The sequence below is a fragment of the Oryzias latipes genome, chromosome 8 (genome assembly GCF_053564925.1).
Source record: "Oryzias latipes strain Hd-rR chromosome 8, Olatipes_Hd-rR_3.1".
NCBI classification, from domain to species: Eukaryota; Metazoa; Chordata; class Actinopteri; order Beloniformes; family Adrianichthyidae; genus Oryzias; species Oryzias latipes.
Window position 1 is genome coordinate 1,415,572 of NC_136244.1, and position 18,530 is coordinate 1,434,101.

Below are 18,530 nucleotides of genomic sequence, written 5' to 3' on the forward strand. Positions count from 1 at the left end.
TGTCCATGCTGCATTGTAGGCAGATTCTGTACCCAGCAAAAAGTAACTTTCTATGGCTTTCCTTGCATGTCCACTTACATACTTCCGCAAATAGTATGTCTTCTCTTCGGCTGGTAAAGCTTTCCTGTCAACAAGAGTCAGAAATGAAATCTTCCAGTCGTTGTATCTGAGTGGGTCACCATTGAATTTAGTTGGCTCTGGGACCGGGAGACGATTTGCGTTGAGAGATTCTGCGAAGGCTCTTACCAGCTCTGTTGTGTTTACTTCTGGAGTGGAGATCACATTTTGAGGTGGGAAAGGAGGTCTGAGGGGTAAGCTACTGGTTTCTGACTTAACCCTTTTTTCCTTACCAGAGGTTTGCTGGTGGAGCACATCATACGTGTCTTCATCTGAACTTTCACTCTGCTCATATACTCTTTGTCTTGCTTTAGCAGCTTGAAGCCTTTTGATTGTTTCCAGTCGATCCACTTCTCTGCGCTTTGCTTCCAGCTCTCGTTGTTTCTGTGCAATTTCTGCTTCTTGTTTTTCAATTTCCCTAATTCGATTTTCTTGTTCCAGTTGAACTTCTAAGGCAGCTTCATTTGCGGCAACTTCAGCTGCTGCCTCTTGTCTCTTGCTGGAGTGTCTGCTTGAACACTTGGAAGAAGTCTTTGGACTGATGAGATTTAACACTTAACCTTGCAGAAGCAGCAGACTTGAACACTGACTCTACGTCCTTCCAAACTTCTTCATCCTTTTGACCTCTGTTTCTTAATGTTTGGGATCTTTCAGCAGCTTCCATGATGCTCCTTGTTACTGCATCACAGGTATCCATCCTGCGTCTTGTGTCATTGTCAGGAGAGTCAATGCGTCTTAAATCATCATATGCAGCACACACATTGGTAGCAGCACTGTTTACTTTTGTGATGTGTTCATCCAGGAGATCCATTGAGCATTGTCCATCTATAGCTTTCTTATTCTCTTTAATGACAGCCTTCCACTTCTCGTAGCACGTGCTGAAACGATGTGCGGCCTTCTTTACCTGCTCATCATGCAGCTCTTGCCCCTTTTCCGTTAGCGTACGGACTCTTTGGCTCTTTCGTGCATCTTGTGAGGTAGTGGGGATATCATCTCCAACGCACTCAGCTTCTGATGGTTGCTCATTTAACCTGAATGTCACATCATCTTCACCAACTTCAGATGAAACATCCAATCTTGACATTTTTAAGCTTGCGTTTGACTTTAAAGATTAAAATACTGGTTTAGTTTTATGTACTTTGTAGGGAAAATAGAAAAAAGTTGGTTTAAATTACTGCACCTTTAACTTAAAGGCCTGTACACACCGGGACGAATATTCGCCAGGCGTTATTCGCCAGCGTTTTTCGCCACGTCTTTTGTGTTCACACCCAGGCAATTTTCGCTGACGATGAGCCGAGCGAACATGCTATTTCCTTCCCTGACATTAGATGGCGCTTAATGTAAACAGAAATACTCCTGCACACAAGGTGGCGCTGCGCAACTTTACGATTCTTAAAGTCGCTTTTCACTCAGAAGAAGATAGCAAGTATTTACGCGCTTGTCAGAATCATACAAAGAAAACATGAATATTTCAAGCATCAGTAGCTCCAACTGGTGCTTGGTTCGGGGATATTTAAGAATGTCCGTCATTACTTCTTCGCGGCAGTGTAGACGCTACTTGGCGTCTAACTTCTTCGCTGGTATGTGTGCTCAGCAAGGCAGTTTTGTGTTTGAGCGCCCCCAAGTTGTGTTTTACTGTAACTTCAGAAGCTCCAGACACGTGTGCAAAAGCGCCATTCTCATCGGTCGAATAGATTTCTACGCGACGCGTCGAAAAAAAAAAACGAACCCGAGGCCTTTTTTTTTTTTGACGCTTTGGCGCTTGCCGTTTTTTCGCCTCGGTGTGCACACTCACATTGGTGCCCTTTGTTTAGTCACGAGGCGTTAAACGTCGGCGAAAATCGCCGGCGAAATTCGTCCCGGTGTGAACAGGCCTCAACAGTACTGCAAAATGTCTTAATTTTCTAATGCAACATAAAATATTGAACTTAAACCACTGTGTGCAGTAAGCAACAATAACTTGTCTTGAATAGGCAAATATTACATCTAATTCCTGTTAACTATGAATCGCTAAATATGAACAATAAACAGGTTACTTAGATAAATTTCACTATTGAACAAATCACTTAAACTTGAACAGGAAAAGAAAAAAAAATTATCTCAGTCCCTTCGATTAAACAGAAACGAAAAATATCCCGTTTCTTATTGCAGTCTCTTCACGACGGTTATACTTTCATATTAACTAATATTAATCGGAGTCCTTGATGCAACATTCATCTTTGGGAACCTGAAGTTCGGTGTTGTGCATTTGGCCGTCGCAGGGTGGCGCTGTTGTCCCTCTCGGCGCTGGCACCGTCTCGTCTACCCATGCGGAGCAGAAGAGTTCTCACTGTAGCACCCTCGAGGAATTAGCATGAGCACGAGGTGTTTAAAACAGGGTTTATTGGTCTTCACAACCCGTGAGAACTGGCAGCAAAATAAAAAACACAAATATGCATCAAAAATAATTCTACAGCTTACAAAATATGAATCTTAAATTATACAAATAAAAGCACACAAACCTCGTGGGCTGACATCCACGAGGGGCTAATTACTCATTTGGCTTCAGCTTTCCTTTAACTTTCTAAATAAGTACAATAAACAAATTATTACATTGATAATTCTGTTATACATCGATGTGATTTCTAACGATCTTACCGGAGATCTTCACGTGGCTCCAGCAATGCGCTGATAGCTGTGTGCGTAGTTAAATGAGTCCGTGTGGAACTTTAATTGAACTTTGTTCCACATGCTCTAACCACTAGATGGCGCAAATTAAAATATAATTTAGAACAACAGAATAAACACATAAATGTTTGGGACTGTTACAAATATTTTCATTTGCAATTTGGAAATTTAACTTTTAAAACAGAACCTTTTGTTTGCAGAATTTTAAAATTAATTTCAAAATTGTGACTTTTGTTTGACAAACATCACTTCCTAGAAACACAGAGATGGAAGGATGAGCAGCAGGTTATGATGATCGGAACAGAGCTGGGAATCTGTGGACGGCTTCTCCAAGTGTGATGGAAAGATGGAAGGAGAACTTTGAAAAATGGATGGATGAGGAACGAGTCAGAGAAGACCGAGGAGAAGAGGAAGCCGTTGGCAGGAGGAAGCAAAGATCAGTAAGGATGACGTGAGGAAGAAGAGGAGGAAGACTGGAAATCCAGGTGGTCCTGACAGCAAACCTGTGGAGGTGTGGAAGAGATTAGGAGAGGAGGTGGAAAAGTTTCTGATTGGACTGTTAAACAAGATGTGGAAGGTGGGTGGGAGGAGCATGAAGAACGGCAGAAAAATGTTCTGGTTTCATTTCCAAAAGGAAGGAGGAAGTGCAGAAAAACTACAGAGGAATGGAACTAATGAATCACAATGAATTGTGGGAAAGAGGAAGCTAGACTGGAGTCAGAAGAGAATATTTGTGAACAACAGGTTCATGCAGAGAGAGAGAACCACAGATGTAACATCCACTTTGAGGATGCTGATAGAAGAACAGAGAAGCCCAGAAGGAGCTGCTTCATGTCTCTGTAGATCTAGAGAAGGTCTGACAGAGAGGAGCTGCAGTCTGCGGTGGTGATGGACGGACGAGGTTAGACAGGAATCTGTGGATGTTTGCTGATGACACTGTGATCTGAAGTGAGAGCAGGTGGAGGAACATCTACAGAGGAGGAGGTTTTATCTGCAAAGGAGAGGATGAAGCTGCAGCAGGACAGAGAATCTGTGTGCAAATGAGAGGAACTGAAGAGGAACAATGAGGTTACAGAGAGAAGAGGTGGAGAACGCGGAGGAGTTAAAGTTTTTAGGGTTAACAGTCCAGAACAGCAGAGTGTAGGAAAGAGGTGGAGAGATGAGCAGGTGGAGGAAGGTTTCAGGCATGATGTGTGACTAAAGAGCGTCATCCAGAATGAAAGGAAAGGTGAAGAAAACTGTGGTGAGAGCAGCCATGATGCTGGCTCAGAGACTCTGATGCAGTCAGGAGGAAGAGCTGGAGGAGAGATGAAGATGTTGAGGTTCTCTGTGGGACCAGGATGGATCAGGATTTGATCCATCAGGGGAACAGATCATGGATATTCTGGATATAAATGCAGGGAAGCAGATGGAGACGTTTGAGAGGAGGAGCAGTGATGATGTTGAGGTTGGAGCTACCAGGACAGAGAGGAAGACCAAAGAGGAGGGTCATGGAGGTCGTTGATGTGAACAAGAAGAGGTGGATGATTCTCCTTGGCAAAGTGGAAAATAACATGTACTTGTTAAAAAGAGATGATTTAACAAACTGGATCCAAGACGGTGTAGAGCAGGGGTCCCCAAATCCAGGCCTGGAGATCCTGCTGGTTTTCCAGAAATCCTGCCTTATTTGCTGCTGATTACCGGATGTTAGGTTAGACTTTTCCTGGGCCTGCTTTTAGTGGAGGGGTGTGGCTTTCTAACAAGCTCACTCCTGATTAGAGAAAGTGGTTGCAGATTCAGACCGACTTGGACCATTCACAGCTTACTGAGGACGTCTGGTTACAACATGGCGGCGTCCATATCGCAACAAATGGCGACTAAATGGACTTTATTTGGTTGGAACCGGAGATAACCATTTTCTATGAATGACGTCCCGCTCATTCAGTCCAGTTCTCTGATAGGGTTAATGAAACGCGGGGGGGGGGCAGAAAAGTCCTTTTCACTTTGAGGTGAGAGCATTAACCACTTCACCATGCATTAACTATTTTTTTAACCAGTATAAAATACTTTTGAAGCAAAATCATTTCAGTTTTATAAAGGTAATTTATTGTTTTTTATGTACTTTAAAATATTCTACTAATCTGTCTGATGATGGATGTGTGGAGCCTGCCGTCTTCCTTAACCCTTGTGCTATCTTAGATGACCCCCCCCTTCCATTGACATGTTCTCCCCACCATGACAAAGGTGGATAAAGGTGGAAAGATTTCATGTAATCCATGGACACCAGTGAAGATCCCAATTCATTGAAGGAAAAAGGTTCAGAGCTCTGTCTAGTGGGTCTAGATGACCCAACTCCCAATGTTAAAGTGTCTAGGATAGAACAAGGGTTACCCTGGTTCTATGTTCATAGATTTTGAGCATCCTCTGACTGTTTATAGTTGTCCTTGAAACACATTTAGGTGTAATCAACCAACTGTTGACCCAGACGACTCCGATTTGGAGACAAATAAGAAAAAGACCAGGTATGTTTTGCCTGTGGGCCAAATGCAGCCCGTGTTCTTCAAATTTTTGTTTGTAAAACAAAAAATATGCTTCCCCGGCTTTTTAAAAAAACTATATTGTTGATGGCTAAATTGTGTTTTAAGCCGTTGTAAACCTGTTGCAACACTGTCGCACAATCCTACTGTGAGGCCGTCTAGTTCATTTTTAAAGTGTAAACTGTAAATAAAAGAGTAAAAAAATAGCCAGTCTCTTTGTTCTCACTCTCTCCTGCTAGCTTACAGCCCCTCACACCCCAGCCTAACATCAGCGGTGATACAATAACGGCAGCAACATCAGATCCATCCGTCCGTCCAGTGTAGATCCAGATTATAACTCAGACCAAGAAAACAGAGATGTTCATGGATGTATTTGTCTGCAGGTGGATGATCAGAAAGGGGCGGCGCCGGGAGCATGAGACCCGCTGGCTGTACTTTGTACGTAACAACGTCAAACTCTCCAAGTTGATGTCAAAGGTTTGACTGTGTTCTATGGCTAAACAGGACATTTGAAGGGATGAGCTGCTCGTAGCTGCAGAAACATGGATTCAGTGCTGGTGGATCTGCAGTCCAACTTACAGGAGTGGTAAGTTTAAATCTGGCATCAACAGATTCACTGTTGCCCCACTCCTATTACCCCACCCTGTGGCTCTTGAGTAATGCCCATCGACTGTATATGAGAACTGGACCTACTGAGTGTGACGTCAGCCGTAGAAAATAGATTTTTTTTCTGATTCCAAGAAAAAGAAGTGAGTTTTTTCACTATACAGGCGTCGACATGTTGGAACCATTGTCTGTAAATGAGAACTGGACAAAGGGAACCCTCCCCCCTCATGTTCCAAACAGGAAGTTCCCACTAACTCCTAGGTTTTGAAACCAATTTGAAACCAGTTCATGCATTTATTTTTAGGGGGGGGGGGGTGTCAATGGGAAGTTGTTTCCCTCTGTAACCAGCCTCTAGTGGCCATTGGAGGAACTGCAACATTCGATACTTCCTAGTTTGTATCAAGTTTACAGAAAGAGGTTCAAATGTTTTGTCACTTGATGGCATGAGGCATAAATGTGCTGTGGTTCTAAGGTGACGACCTCTTCACCACAGCCCAGTCCAGCAGGTCACCAGCCCGACCAACACGGCCAGACCTTCCCGGCTCGTGCCGGGTTTGGCTGCTCGGATTTCAAAGCGGACAAACACGGCGAACCGTTGGGTTCATTTACCTTCCTGCATTTACAAAGGGATGTTTTGTTCCACATCCACAATGCAAATAGAAGTTTGATGACGTCACAGAGCTTTTAGTGACACTTTTGTTTAAAGATCTCTGTGCAGTTTGTGGGGTGGGGTGTCTCGCCAGAATGCGATGAATGTAAATCCTGTTTTTTTTTAAATGGTGGGTGTTCAGCCCTCTGAGCCACATGCACCACCATGAAGACATAGAGAAGTGTCGGTATGCTGATCCACCAGCCTCTCCTGCTTTAAACCGCTGTTTGCAGCAGAGGAAATCTTCATGGGTGGAATTCTGTTGATTTTTTTTGGTTGGTCTTTCCATGTTCTCCCTCTCTCTGCCTTTTCTTTCATCTGCCCTCCTGTTGGGTCAAAGGTCGCACCTTTTTCTCGTTGTCAGTAACCCTAAATACAAAAATCAGTAAAGTTTTCTTGAAACAAGTTAAGGAGGATTCATAAAAAAGGGCCTAGATAACACTGGCAGCTAAAAGGGACCTTGCCCCTCTTTGTGAGACATATATATAAAAAAAATACAATTATGACCATGAAAAGGTTTTAAAGTGAGCCAGTAATTTCTGTTTTAAGGTTGGAAAACTGCATCCAGAAGAAGACGGAACTTTAATGCATCCCATGACAAGAAAAGGGCTTTATTACCATAAGATAACAGATAACAAATGGCACTAAAACACAATGAATAACACAATGAAGTGTCAGAGGTATTTACATGTAAATGTACTTCTTCCTGTCCTGCGACAGACTGGGGGCATGTCCGGGGTGAACCCCGCCTCCACCCCGGGTTAGACTCCAGCCGCCCCGTGACCCCAAAGGATAAACCGGGTTGGAAGTCAAATTGTTTTCTTTTTCTAAAAACGGTCCATTTACATAAAAACCATGTCACTGACACTCCACAGTCTGCTCTCCCAGGCCGTCATATTGTTCATTCTACATTCCAAATGTGGTGGTCCTGCAGAGAATGAACCAGAATGGGGTGTGACCCCAATGACCCGTCAGATACTAGAGAGGGAGAATGGAACGGCGGTTACATTTCAGCAAAAGTCGACTTGTAAAGGTGACTGTAAAGCAGGGAGGGGCTGGGGGATGAATTCCTGCTTGTTTTCCAACAAACCCTGAGCTGGCATGCTTGATTACCTGGACACACCTGGACCAGGTAATCAGCTGGGTGTGTGTCGGCCCCACACCCCCCCAGCTGATTATCTGGGGCAATGAAATCCAGAAAACATGCAGACACAGAGGCCCCCCAGGCCTGGAGTTGCCCAGGCTGTCAGAGAGGTAGTGCTGGATGGATGTGAAGGTGCTGTCCATGTCTCACTTTCTCATGACGGTAAAGTCTCTTCCTGCTTTCAGAGCTGGATTTCCAAGGTCATAAAGAAGCGAGCCGGGAGCATGTGACCCGCTGGCTGTACTTTGTACGTAACAACGTCAAACTTTTTCCAACGTTTCCAACTGATTCATGATGTGATAAATGCCGTTTTAAGCTTATTTTTTTTATCTATGCCCTCCAACTTCAGAAAAATGCTACAAGAACATGTTAAAAACACAGAAAACCGCATTTTATTGGAGTGGGTCCACTCAAATAGTTTACCAGCATTCATTGTTATTAAAATAGTTCAAAGAACATCAGACCGAATGGTTGGGCCTCAAACATTATCATCACCAAAATCTGATCCTTGAGGAAACAGTTTAAAGCCCCCGGCTCAGACCAAACCAGGGCAGTTCACTGGAAGACATTCCTGTCTATGACTCTCCAAGTTAATGTCAAAGGTTTGACTGTGGCGCAAGTCAAAACTCCAGGTTCATTATGAAATGTATAAGGGGGAGTTGTACGCTTACAACCAGATCTTATGCAGAACAAGGGAAAGGTACTTCTCTGAAATCATTGGAAGTTGCAGCAGCAACTCTCGTGTCCTGTTCACAACAGTAAACAGTTTAACCAACCCTCCAACCCAGCTACCAATAGAATTGGTTTGCACACCCAAATGTAATGAGTTTGCTGTATTTTTTAATGACAAGGTTCAGGGCATTAAAAAAGCCATCAACTCCACAACACTTATAACTATCGAACGGCCACCTACTCACTCTAAGCTGACTCACTTTGTACCTGTCACTGACCAAACTGTCCAAGAGACCATCACCCGTCTGAGCTCGTCTACATGCTGCCTTGATGTGTTACCCACTAGATTTCTAAAGTCTGTCCTGAACAGTGTGTTGCCATCAATTACTCAAATAGTTAACATGTCTCTTCAATCTGGAATATTTCCAAAAGCCTTAAAAACTGCAGTCATTAAACCTCTCCTGAAGAAAAGCGGTCTTGATCCCACTGTACTGAATAATTACAGACCTATCTCTAATTTGCCATTTTTAGGAAAAGTCCTTGAAAAAGTTGTCTACCAACAGCTCACTGACTTTCTCTTATTAAACAATTCATTTGATGTTTTCCAGTCAGGTTTTAGACCCCATCATAGCACAGAAACTGCTCTTATCAAGGTAACCAACGACATCCGCCTGAACACTGATGATGGCAAAGTCTCTGTCTTAATCCTGCTAGACCTGAGCGCTGCCTTTGATACTGTTGATCATGGGATCCTTTTGCACAGACTCCAAGACTGGGTTGGCATCTCTGGATCTGCCCTAAGTTGGATCAAGTCTTATCTGGAAGACAGGAAATACTTTGTTGAAATTGGGAGTTGTGTCTCAGACTACATGGCCTTGACTTGTGGTGTGCCCCAGGGATCGATCCTGGGACCCCTTCTGTTCAACCTCTACATGCTGCCACTAGGGCAGTTAATACGCAGTAATAACATATCTTATCACAACTATGCAGATGATACTCAGATCTATGTGTCACTGACAACAGGTGAATATGGGCCGGTGGATTCACTCAGCCACTGCCTCCAACAGATCAGTGCGTGGATGCAGAACAACTTTCTCCAGCTAAACTCAGACAAGACCGAAGTTATTGTTTTTGGCCCACAGAAACAAAGAGAAATTGTCAGCAGCTACCTTCATTCTCTGTCTCTTAAACCCTCAAATCAAGTCAGAAATCTAGGGGTAATCATGGACTCTGACCTAAACTTTAACAGCCATATCAAGTCAGTAACATCAGCGGCATTTTACCACCTGAAAAACATTGCCAAAATCAAAAACATAGTGTCAAAGCCAGACCTGGAGATACTTATTCATGGATTTGTCTCCAGTAGGTTAGACTACTGTAACGGCCTGCTCACCGGCCTCTCCAAACGAGCTGTAAAACAGCTTCAGTACATCCAGAATGCTGCTGCTCGAGTCCTGACCAGAACCAGGAAGTATGATCACATTAGTCCTGTGCTCAGGTCTCTGCACTGGCTCCCTGTACCTGAAAGAATAGACTTCAAAGCAGCTCTGCTTGTGTACAAGTCTCTCCATGGCCGAGCACCAAAGTACATCTCTGACATGTTAGTGCCATATGAACCATCTCGTACTCTGAGGACCTCAGGGGCCGGCCTCCTGTTGATTCCCAGAGTCAGAACTAAACAAGGGGAATCAGCGTTTCAATATTCTGCAGCTAAAATCTGGAACAGCCTCCCTGAAGTCGTAAGACAGGCCTCTTCTGTGTTCATGTTCAAATCTAGACTTAAAACATTTCTGTTTAGCCGTGTATATGACTGAAAGGTCCTATCTGCACTTTTCTTTTTCCTTTCCTTCCTTTATTTTTAAATCAATTTTCAATATTTTTTTTTCTTTTCTTTTAAAGTAAATTTTACGTTGATTATTTCTATGATGTATTGTGATTTTAATGCATTTTTCTGTTTTGTGAAGCACCTTGAATTACTTTGTGTACGAATTGTGCTACACAAATAAACTTGCCTTGCCTGTGTTCTCTCGCTAAACAGGACATTTGAAGGGATGAGCTGCTCGTAGCTGCAGAAACATGGATTCAGTGCTGGTGGATCTGCAGTCCAACATGCAGGAGTGGTAAGTTTAAATCTGGCATCAACAGATTCACTGTTGCCCCACTCCTATTACCCCACCCTGTGGCTCTTGAGTAATGCCCATCGACTGTATATGAGAACTGGACCTACTGAGTGTGACGTCAGCCGTAGAAAATAGATTTTTTCTGGTTCCAAGAAAAGGAAGTCAGTTTTTTCACTATACAGGCGTCGACATGTTGGAACCATTGTCTGTAAATGAAAACTGGACAAAGGGAACCCTCCCCCCTCATGTTCCAAACAGGAAGTACCCACTGACTCCCATAGACTTTTATAGAGAAATCAACAGCTGTTACTCAGTCTTTCCATTGGTCTGAAGAACCGTTCTGGATCTTCTTGCTAATCATAATTTTTTTCATACTCTAGTGCAAATTGTTCAGGATCTAATCTGACCAATCGCATAACTCAATAGAAGCATGTGGTGCCCACTGCCTCCCCCCCGTGAATGTTTGATTGACAGATTCTCCTGAGCCCGCTTTCAGTGGAAGGGGTGTGGACTGCCTATGTGTTCACTCCTGATTGGAAACAGTAGTTGCCATAGAAACGTTGACTCAGACCACTGGGACCAACATGGAGACGTCAGAAAAACGGGGGACTGACATGGCTTCATTTCCTCACACGTGATCCGTCCAGTTCTCTCTAATGCAGTCCATGGATGGAACCAGCATTTGTCTTAGGCAGAGACTTGTTTGAATCTGTCTGAATTATGGTTTCTATGGCAACCACACTTGCCAATCAGGAGTGAGCTTGCTGGAAGGCCACACCCCCACAATTTGTAAGCGCACTTCAAGAAATCCGTTCAGACATTTTGAACATACAGCATGAGACCACATACCTTTTTTAAAGGCTTCTGATTGGCCAGTTCATACCTTGAACTACAGAAAAAAGAGGATTATCAAAAAAAAATTTTTTTATTTTTTTTTAATGTATTAGATCCAGAATGGTTCTTCCGACCAAAACAGATGTTTATTTCTCTATAGATGACTGTGGGTTTTTGGCTTCTCTGAACCACTTCCTGTTTGGGACGCGATGGAGGGGAGGCGCCGCTCAGTCCAGTTCTCATATACAGTCAATTGTAAGGGCCCTGACTTTAAGGTGTTCAGGGGCCACAGGTGTAGCTGGTTAGAGCATCTTGAGAAGGGGTCTTCCCGCCGTCTGCGGGGCTCCTCTTCTCCTTAAGGTGGAGACAAAGAGCGGAGCACTAACGAACACCTCCTCTGGACAGCTCCCTCCCACCTGCCCTCAGCGGCACACGCCCATGCACTCCTCAGAATGGGTCCCCGTGGGTGGGACGGAAAGACGTCCCGTGTGGCTCCGCCCACGCCACGGCCACACTCGAGTATCGGCTGGAGGTGCTGAGGACACACTTAGAATCCGCAATGAAGGAGTCGGACAGAGACCGGGAGGGGGTCGACGGGAGGGCTGGCAGCGCCGGGGACCAGGTACGTGCGCCGCGCACGCGCGTGACTGTGCAGTGACAGGCTGCCAAACAGCTGGCTGACTTCCTGTCTGTCTGTATATTCCTGTCTTCCTTTCTGCTGCTCTGATACCTGAACAGAGGAACGCATGACGTGACTGTCAGAGGTGTGACATGCGCACAGGTGAACATGTCACCTGTACAGCAGTCTCTGTCATTAATTCCCCTTAATAATTAGCCTGAGGAGCTTCCTGTCTGTCATCCAACTTCTTTGAGTGGCAGCACTAAGGCGTGTTTGCTCCAACTGTCTGCCCTCGGGGCTCCTCCCCCATTTTTTAATGGTGTTTATGAGTTTGTTGCAAGTTTCATTAATCCTTGGTGCAGGGTCTTCACGTGTGCTGTCAGACAGGAACCGGTGCACCTGAAGGCCCCTGAGCTCCTCCCCAGTCTTGTCTGCTTACAGCTGATGGCAAAGCTAAACAGTCCAACATGAGGGGCTTATCAGAGGAAAATGTTGGTCTGCTTCAGGCCAGATCCAGATCTACCAGTTTGAAGCTAAGCGCAGTGGGTGGCTGTCAGACAGACTGATCAAAATAACAAAGGTGCCACTTATCTCTGCTTTTTGGAGGGGGGGGGGGTGCATCGTCACACCTGTCTGCTCTGTCTCCGTGGTGATGAAATTTTGGCAAGAACTCCAGTTCCAAGAAAAAGAGATCGCTTCATTTACAGGAACCAGAGTCTTTTGTTGATTCCAGCTATTCTTTTGTCTGCACCTCCAAGTTTTTGTTTCCATCCCAACTGAATATTTGTTCAGCCTGACCATCAGAGGATGGGCGAGCCATTATGTGAAAGCACACTGACAACAACACACCTCCAGCCTCATTGGCTGAGAGCTCACTGCCAACTGGAAACAGGTGGAGGCTCCACGGTTGATCAACCCTCCAAAGAAGTTGCTCAACGCTCACGTCTGATGTCACACTTCCACAATGATCACGTTCAATCAGAGAGACGTTCAGAAAGCGGATCTAAGCTGCGTGCTTCACCAGCTGGTTAAGCTTCACCGCCAACACGGAATTTTAAGACAGTAAAAAGACTCGTTTGAAGAAAAATCGTTTCATTTTCTGTCTGGCAAGAAAAATAATCTTATCTCAGTTTTTCACAACGAAACGATCTGAACTAAACACGTCTAGTTTTTTTTCTTGAAAATAAGAATTCTTGGTAAAACTGTTTTCTTTCCACATTGGCACATTTTTTTTCCTATTTAAAGGAAAGTTTGAAATGGTAAGAATTTTTATGTATTTCTTGGGGGTCTGTTTTTACAGTGTTGATAAAAACTATTTTAATCTTTATAAACGTATCTGAACTGCTAATAAAATCTTGCTTAGGTGGTCACGGTGGGAGGGGCCAGTTCTGAAATGAAGGAGAAGAATTTTCCTTCCACGTGGCCCAAGTCTTGGTCTTCCTGTGCCTGTCCCCAGCCCGGGTAAAATACAGGGTTGTGTCAGGAAGAGCATCTGATGACATAACTGTGCGACAGCTGTGGCGATCTCTGATGGGATTTACCAAAAGATGAACAGCAACAACATATTATTTTGGCTGACATTCGAGTCCGTCTGCTAATCTTTGTTCCTCAGAGATTCAGATATTTCAGAAAGAATATGATATGAAATGAAGCTCCTCCATGAGACAAACCCCATTAAAAATGAGTGTGAAGCTGTTCATTACTGGATGGCGTTCTGGAAACTAAAGTTACCACATCAGCCTTTGAACACCTTCAGCCTTATTTTAGACATTCATTAAAAAAATGCAAGAGTGTAACTTTCTGTTAACCCTAATCCAAATCCTAATCTGAGCTCCTGTGAAAGTTTAAGCACAAATTCCCTGTAGCCACTGAAAACTTAAAGTATAAGTTTTGCCAGCTTCATGCAACAAAAGCCGTGTGGTTTGGTTTGAAGAGTCGTGACTGAAATGGCTGATCTTTACCTGCAGTCTGTGGATTTTTAACCTTTTAACCAATTTATTAAACCAAACCCCACCACTGTCATCGTTAAAAAAACAAAACCTCAAAACAGGTTTTGAAACTAGTTTGAAACAAGTTAAGGAGGATTCATAAAAAAGGGCCTAGATAACACTGGCAGCTAAAAGGGACCTTGCCCCTCTTTGTGAGACATATATATAAAAAAAATACAATTATGACCATGAAAAGGTTTTAAAGTGAGCCAGTAATTTCTGTTTTAAGGTTGGAAAACTGCATCCAGAAGAAGACGGAACTTTAATGCATCCCATGACAAGAAAAGGGCTTTATTACCATAAGATAACAGATAACAAATGGCACTAAAACACAATGAATAACACAATGAAGTGTCAGAGGTATTTACATGTAAATGTACTTCTTCCTGTCCTGCGACAGACTGGGGGCATGTCCGGGGTGAACCCTGCCTCCACCCCGGGTTAGACTCCAGCCGCCCCGTGACCCCAAAGGATAAACCGGGTTGGAAGTCAAATTGTTTTCTTTTTCTAAAAAGGGTCCATTTACATAAAAAGCATGTCACTGACACTCCACAGTCTGCTCTCCCAGGCCGTCATATTGTTCATTCTTCATTCCAAATGTGGTGGTCCTGCAGAGAATGAACCAGAATGGGGTGTGACCCCAATGACCCGTCAGATACTAGAGAGGGAGAATGGAACGGCGGTTACATTTCAGCAAAAGTCGACTTGTAAAGGTGACTGTAAAGCAGGGAGGGGCTGGGGGATGAATTCCTGCTTGTTTTCCAACAAACCCTGAGCTGGCATGCTTGATTACCTGGACACACCTGGACCAGGTAATCAGCTGGGTGTGTGTCGGCCCCACAACCCCCCAGCTGATTATCTGGGGCAATGAAATCCAGAAAACATGCAGACACAGAGGCCCCCCAGGCCTGGAGTTGCCCAGGCTGTCAGAGAGGTAGTGCTGGATGGATGTGAAGGTGCTGTCCATGTCTCACTTTCTCATGACGGTAAAGTCTCTTCCTGCTTTCAGAGCTGGATTTCCAAGGTCATAAAGAAGCGAGTGTGCACCACGTTCATCGCAGACGCTTCCAGGTGAGTGGCAGGTGACCCTTTGCTCTGAAGAGACGGCGTGGGCTTCAGGGAAACAGCTTGTGCCTTTGTTTGTGTTCCAGCAATGGAAGGGTGTGTCAGTGTGGCAGCACCCTGGAAGGTCACGACCCCGTGGCGGCGGCGAATGTCAGTGGAGCAGCGGCTGCACTGCAGTGGGACAGCCTGCAGCATTCATCGGAGCAGCCCACAGATGCGTTCGGGGAGGTGGAGTTCGCTGGAGCCGGATGCAGGCACAGCCTGGTGAGTCTCTGCTCCTCACACAGACACTCAGAAATGTCAGAGCGGGGGGGAGATTCTGCCCTCAGGGCTCCGTCTGACCTCAGGACAGCACGCCGTGACTCAGCAGGGCGTTACCACACCTGACGTTGTTTTCATTCACCTGCTCACAAATGTTTCATGATCCACTCTGTTATTAATGAACGGCTTTTTGAATGAACATCCCTGTAGGTCAGGAGTCATTCACCTTTATCACTGAAAACGTCATTTGGGGCAGTTTTTCAATGACAAAAACACACTTTTGCATTTAGAAAAATACATTTTTTTCCACTTTTTTGTGGCCATTAATCCATTCGTTTGCCAAATATAGCTTTTAAATCTGTTCTACTGTTGAATTATAACAGTATTTTCTCTATATAAAAATTTTAACTTTTTACTTTTGACAGCAGCACATACAGGTTCCTTTCAAAATAAAAGACACAATGCGTCATATCAGATCCTCCTGCTGCAGCAGATTCACTTGAATTTAAAATGCTAGAAAGTCAAACATGGAATTTTCCGTCATTGTGACGTTGTGTCATTCTTTTCTCTTTCTACCATTCAATGTAAATATCATAACACAGGTATGGAATCCACATTATTTGTTTCTAGCAATAAGAAATTATTCTAATAATGGACCCCTCTCACAGTAGATTAAGTTTTGTGCTCCGTTATGACATGCTAAACCATTAGACATAAATAGTAATAATATATTTAATTTATAAGTGCCTTTCTGGGCTGAATGAAATAAAGAAATCTTATTAACTGAAAACAGATCAACAAAAACTACAAACCCATTATTTATACATTTTGTCACCATTTGACTCCAAAGCCAAAGAGCCAGAATGGAGGGACTAAAGTGTGGCTCCACTGGTGTGTGAATGTGCATGAATGTCCCGGTGATGGTCAGAGGCGCGAACTGGCAGCCACGCCTCTGTCAGTCTGCCCCAGGGCAGCTGTGGCTACAACCGTAGTTTACCATCACCAAGAATGAATGAAGAGTGAATGAATAATGGACACAATGTAAGCGCTTTGAGCGTCTGGAAAAGCGCAGATAAATCCAATCCATTATTATTATTATTATTATTAAAAGAGTCTCATGTGGAGCCTCCCAGACCCGCTGGTCTGAGTCTTTAGTGATTTTTCTATTTTTTTCTTTGATTCATTTAATATCATTGATTGTATCCAAGAACTGGACTGAGTGAGTGAGTGTGATGTCACTCATAGAAGGCAAGGCAAGGCAAGTTTATTTGTAGAGCACAATTCGTACACAAAGTAATTCAAGGTGCTTCACAAAACATAGAAAAAGGGTCAACGTCCGGCTCCAACCAAATAGTCAATTCAGTCGCCATATTACAGCGATATGTCGGTCGCTGTGTTGGAACAAGATAAAAACATCAGAAAGCAATGATTGGTCATTCATTTTAATTCGTCATTTCTGTGTCAACCACTCTGGCCAATCAGGAGGGAACTTGTTGGAAGTCCACTCCCCCAACAAAGAGGGCTACACTAAATCTGTTAATCAAACACTTTGAATGTTGGATGTGAGACCACATGTTTTTAAAGGCAGCTGATTGGTCAGTTTATAACTTGAATAACTTGAGAGACAAGTCTACTATCATGAAAAAAAAGAAGAATTATCAAGAATGTATCAGATCCAGAATGGTGATTCGGACCAATAGAATTACTGAGGAACAGCTGTTTGTTTCTCTATTGAAGTCTATGGGATTTTGACTTCCTGTTTGGAACCCCAGTGGGGAGGGCCACTCAGTCCAGTACTCATATACAGTCAATTGTTTATTTATATATATATATATAAAATGCACATGAGATGCAGACAGAGGGAAGATGCAAAAAGAGAGAAAATACCTATTTGATCCAAAGCAGAAACCGTCTGTTACCTTTTTGTTGACCTGATGAAACCAAGTAAAATGTTTTTTAATCTTCACATTTCCAAATGCAGCTACCAGTCCAGATAAAACACGTTACAAAATGGAAAAACCGAGTGAACCTGCTGCTCTTTTTCTTGTCCAGTTTCTGCGGTTGTCTTGTGACACAGCGGCTCAGATCGTCTACGCCCTCTTGACCAACCACTGGGGCCTGCCTGCTCCCAACCTGGTGGTGTCGGTGGTGGGAGGTGAAGGCCACCAGACGATCAAGCCATGGGTGAGAGACATCCTCCGGAACGGACTGGTCAAGGCAGCAGTGACCACAGGTGAGAGCCTGCAGGAGCTTAGCTTACCCCCCGTCTGAACCTGAATTACTTTTAAGTCTGCCTCGAGGTCAGAAAGGAGATTGACCAAACGCATTTGCTGCACATGGTGGAACAGAAAATCCTGCATTTGGGATTCCTTGCAAGCATAGGGTTGCTGGTGCCACAGTCCTGGTACCCAGCCGGAGTCTCCAAACACTGCTGGGGCTGGAGTTTTACCTCTGGGAGCTGATCTGTTCAAATGACTCGATGGGTTTGCCTTCCGGGGGTTCACAGTGTTTGCTGCATGTGAAAGGGGCAGCCGGGGCTCAGAAGAGGTCAGAGCTGCTTAAAGCTGCTCCCACTGGATGACCTGCTTCAGTCGTGTTTCAATAAAATGAATGAAACTTTAAAGAGGGTTGCAGACTTCAGATGCAGGAAAAGTCTGACTTGGAGCACAAACACCTCTGAGCGGCTGAAAAAGGCCCAGCAGAGACTTCTTCAGGGTCCTGAGGAACAACAACATCTGCCAGAGACCCCTGCTGTCCTTCCACCGATGCCGCTTAGAGTCCCTCCTGACCGGCTGCATCGGCGTGTGGATCACCAGCAGCACAGCAGCTCTGAAGAAAGTCCTCCAGAGGGTCATAGACTCAACCCAGAAGATTATGAGCTGACCCCCCCTCCCCTCTCTACCTGAACTGCACAACCAATGTTTCAAGATGGGGCAAGACGTCTCCAAGACCCACTCTGTTTAAACTCTTACCTATAGAACTGCAGTTTGGTGTATCATGTCACAAAGACAATAAAGCCTATTCTATTCTATCCTATTCTATTCTTTAGTTTCACACAACAAATGACTTTCCGCGTCAGCCTCCATGAATGGGCGATTTAAATTAACGCCCACTGTAAAAAAACAAAAAACAAACTAGGTCTGCACATGAAAACGGTTCCTGTATTTTAAGCTGTAGCAGTGAGATGACAGGCGGAGCGATATGAACACGTGTGTGTGTTTGTGTGTGTGTGTGTGGTAGGAATGCCAGCACGTGTGTGTGAGCGTGGGAAA

General features: G+C 44.2%; 1 protein-coding gene and 1 long non-coding RNA gene across 4 annotated transcripts in view; one reads left to right on the plus strand and one right to left on the minus strand.

Moving 5' to 3' along the window:
• The window catches only part of trpm4a (transient receptor potential cation channel, subfamily M, member 4a), a 58,547-nt gene that overhangs the window by 11,513 nt on the left and 28,504 nt on the right, over positions 1–18,530 (plus strand). Inside the window, exons 2-9 of one of the 3 annotated variants that reach the window (XM_078951084.1) lie at positions 5,684–5,738; positions 5,805–5,886; positions 7,885–7,946; positions 10,410–10,491; positions 11,731–11,947; positions 14,942–15,003; positions 15,084–15,261; positions 17,311–17,491. In XM_078951084.1, coding sequence (XP_078807210.1) covers positions 10,448–10,491; positions 11,731–11,947; positions 14,942–15,003; positions 15,084–15,261; positions 17,311–17,491 — 682 coding nt within the window. In that variant the 5' untranslated portion in view covers positions 5,684–5,738; positions 5,805–5,886; positions 7,885–7,946; positions 10,410–10,447. Of the gene's footprint in view, positions 1–5,683; positions 5,739–5,804; positions 5,887–7,884; positions 7,947–10,409; positions 10,492–11,730; positions 11,948–12,904; positions 13,204–14,941; positions 15,004–15,083; positions 15,262–17,310; positions 17,492–18,530 lie in introns of those variants that run through there. The other 2 variants (XM_023957855.2, XM_078951085.1) reach the window with 2 other exon arrangements.
• On the minus strand, positions 1,992–2,840 carry LOC110014363 (uncharacterized). Its single transcript, XR_002289465.3, has 3 exons — positions 2,755–2,840; positions 2,619–2,680; positions 1,992–2,523 (listed from the first exon to the last, which is right to left on the minus strand). It is a non-coding gene; the product is annotated as an uncharacterized LOC110014363 (long non-coding RNA).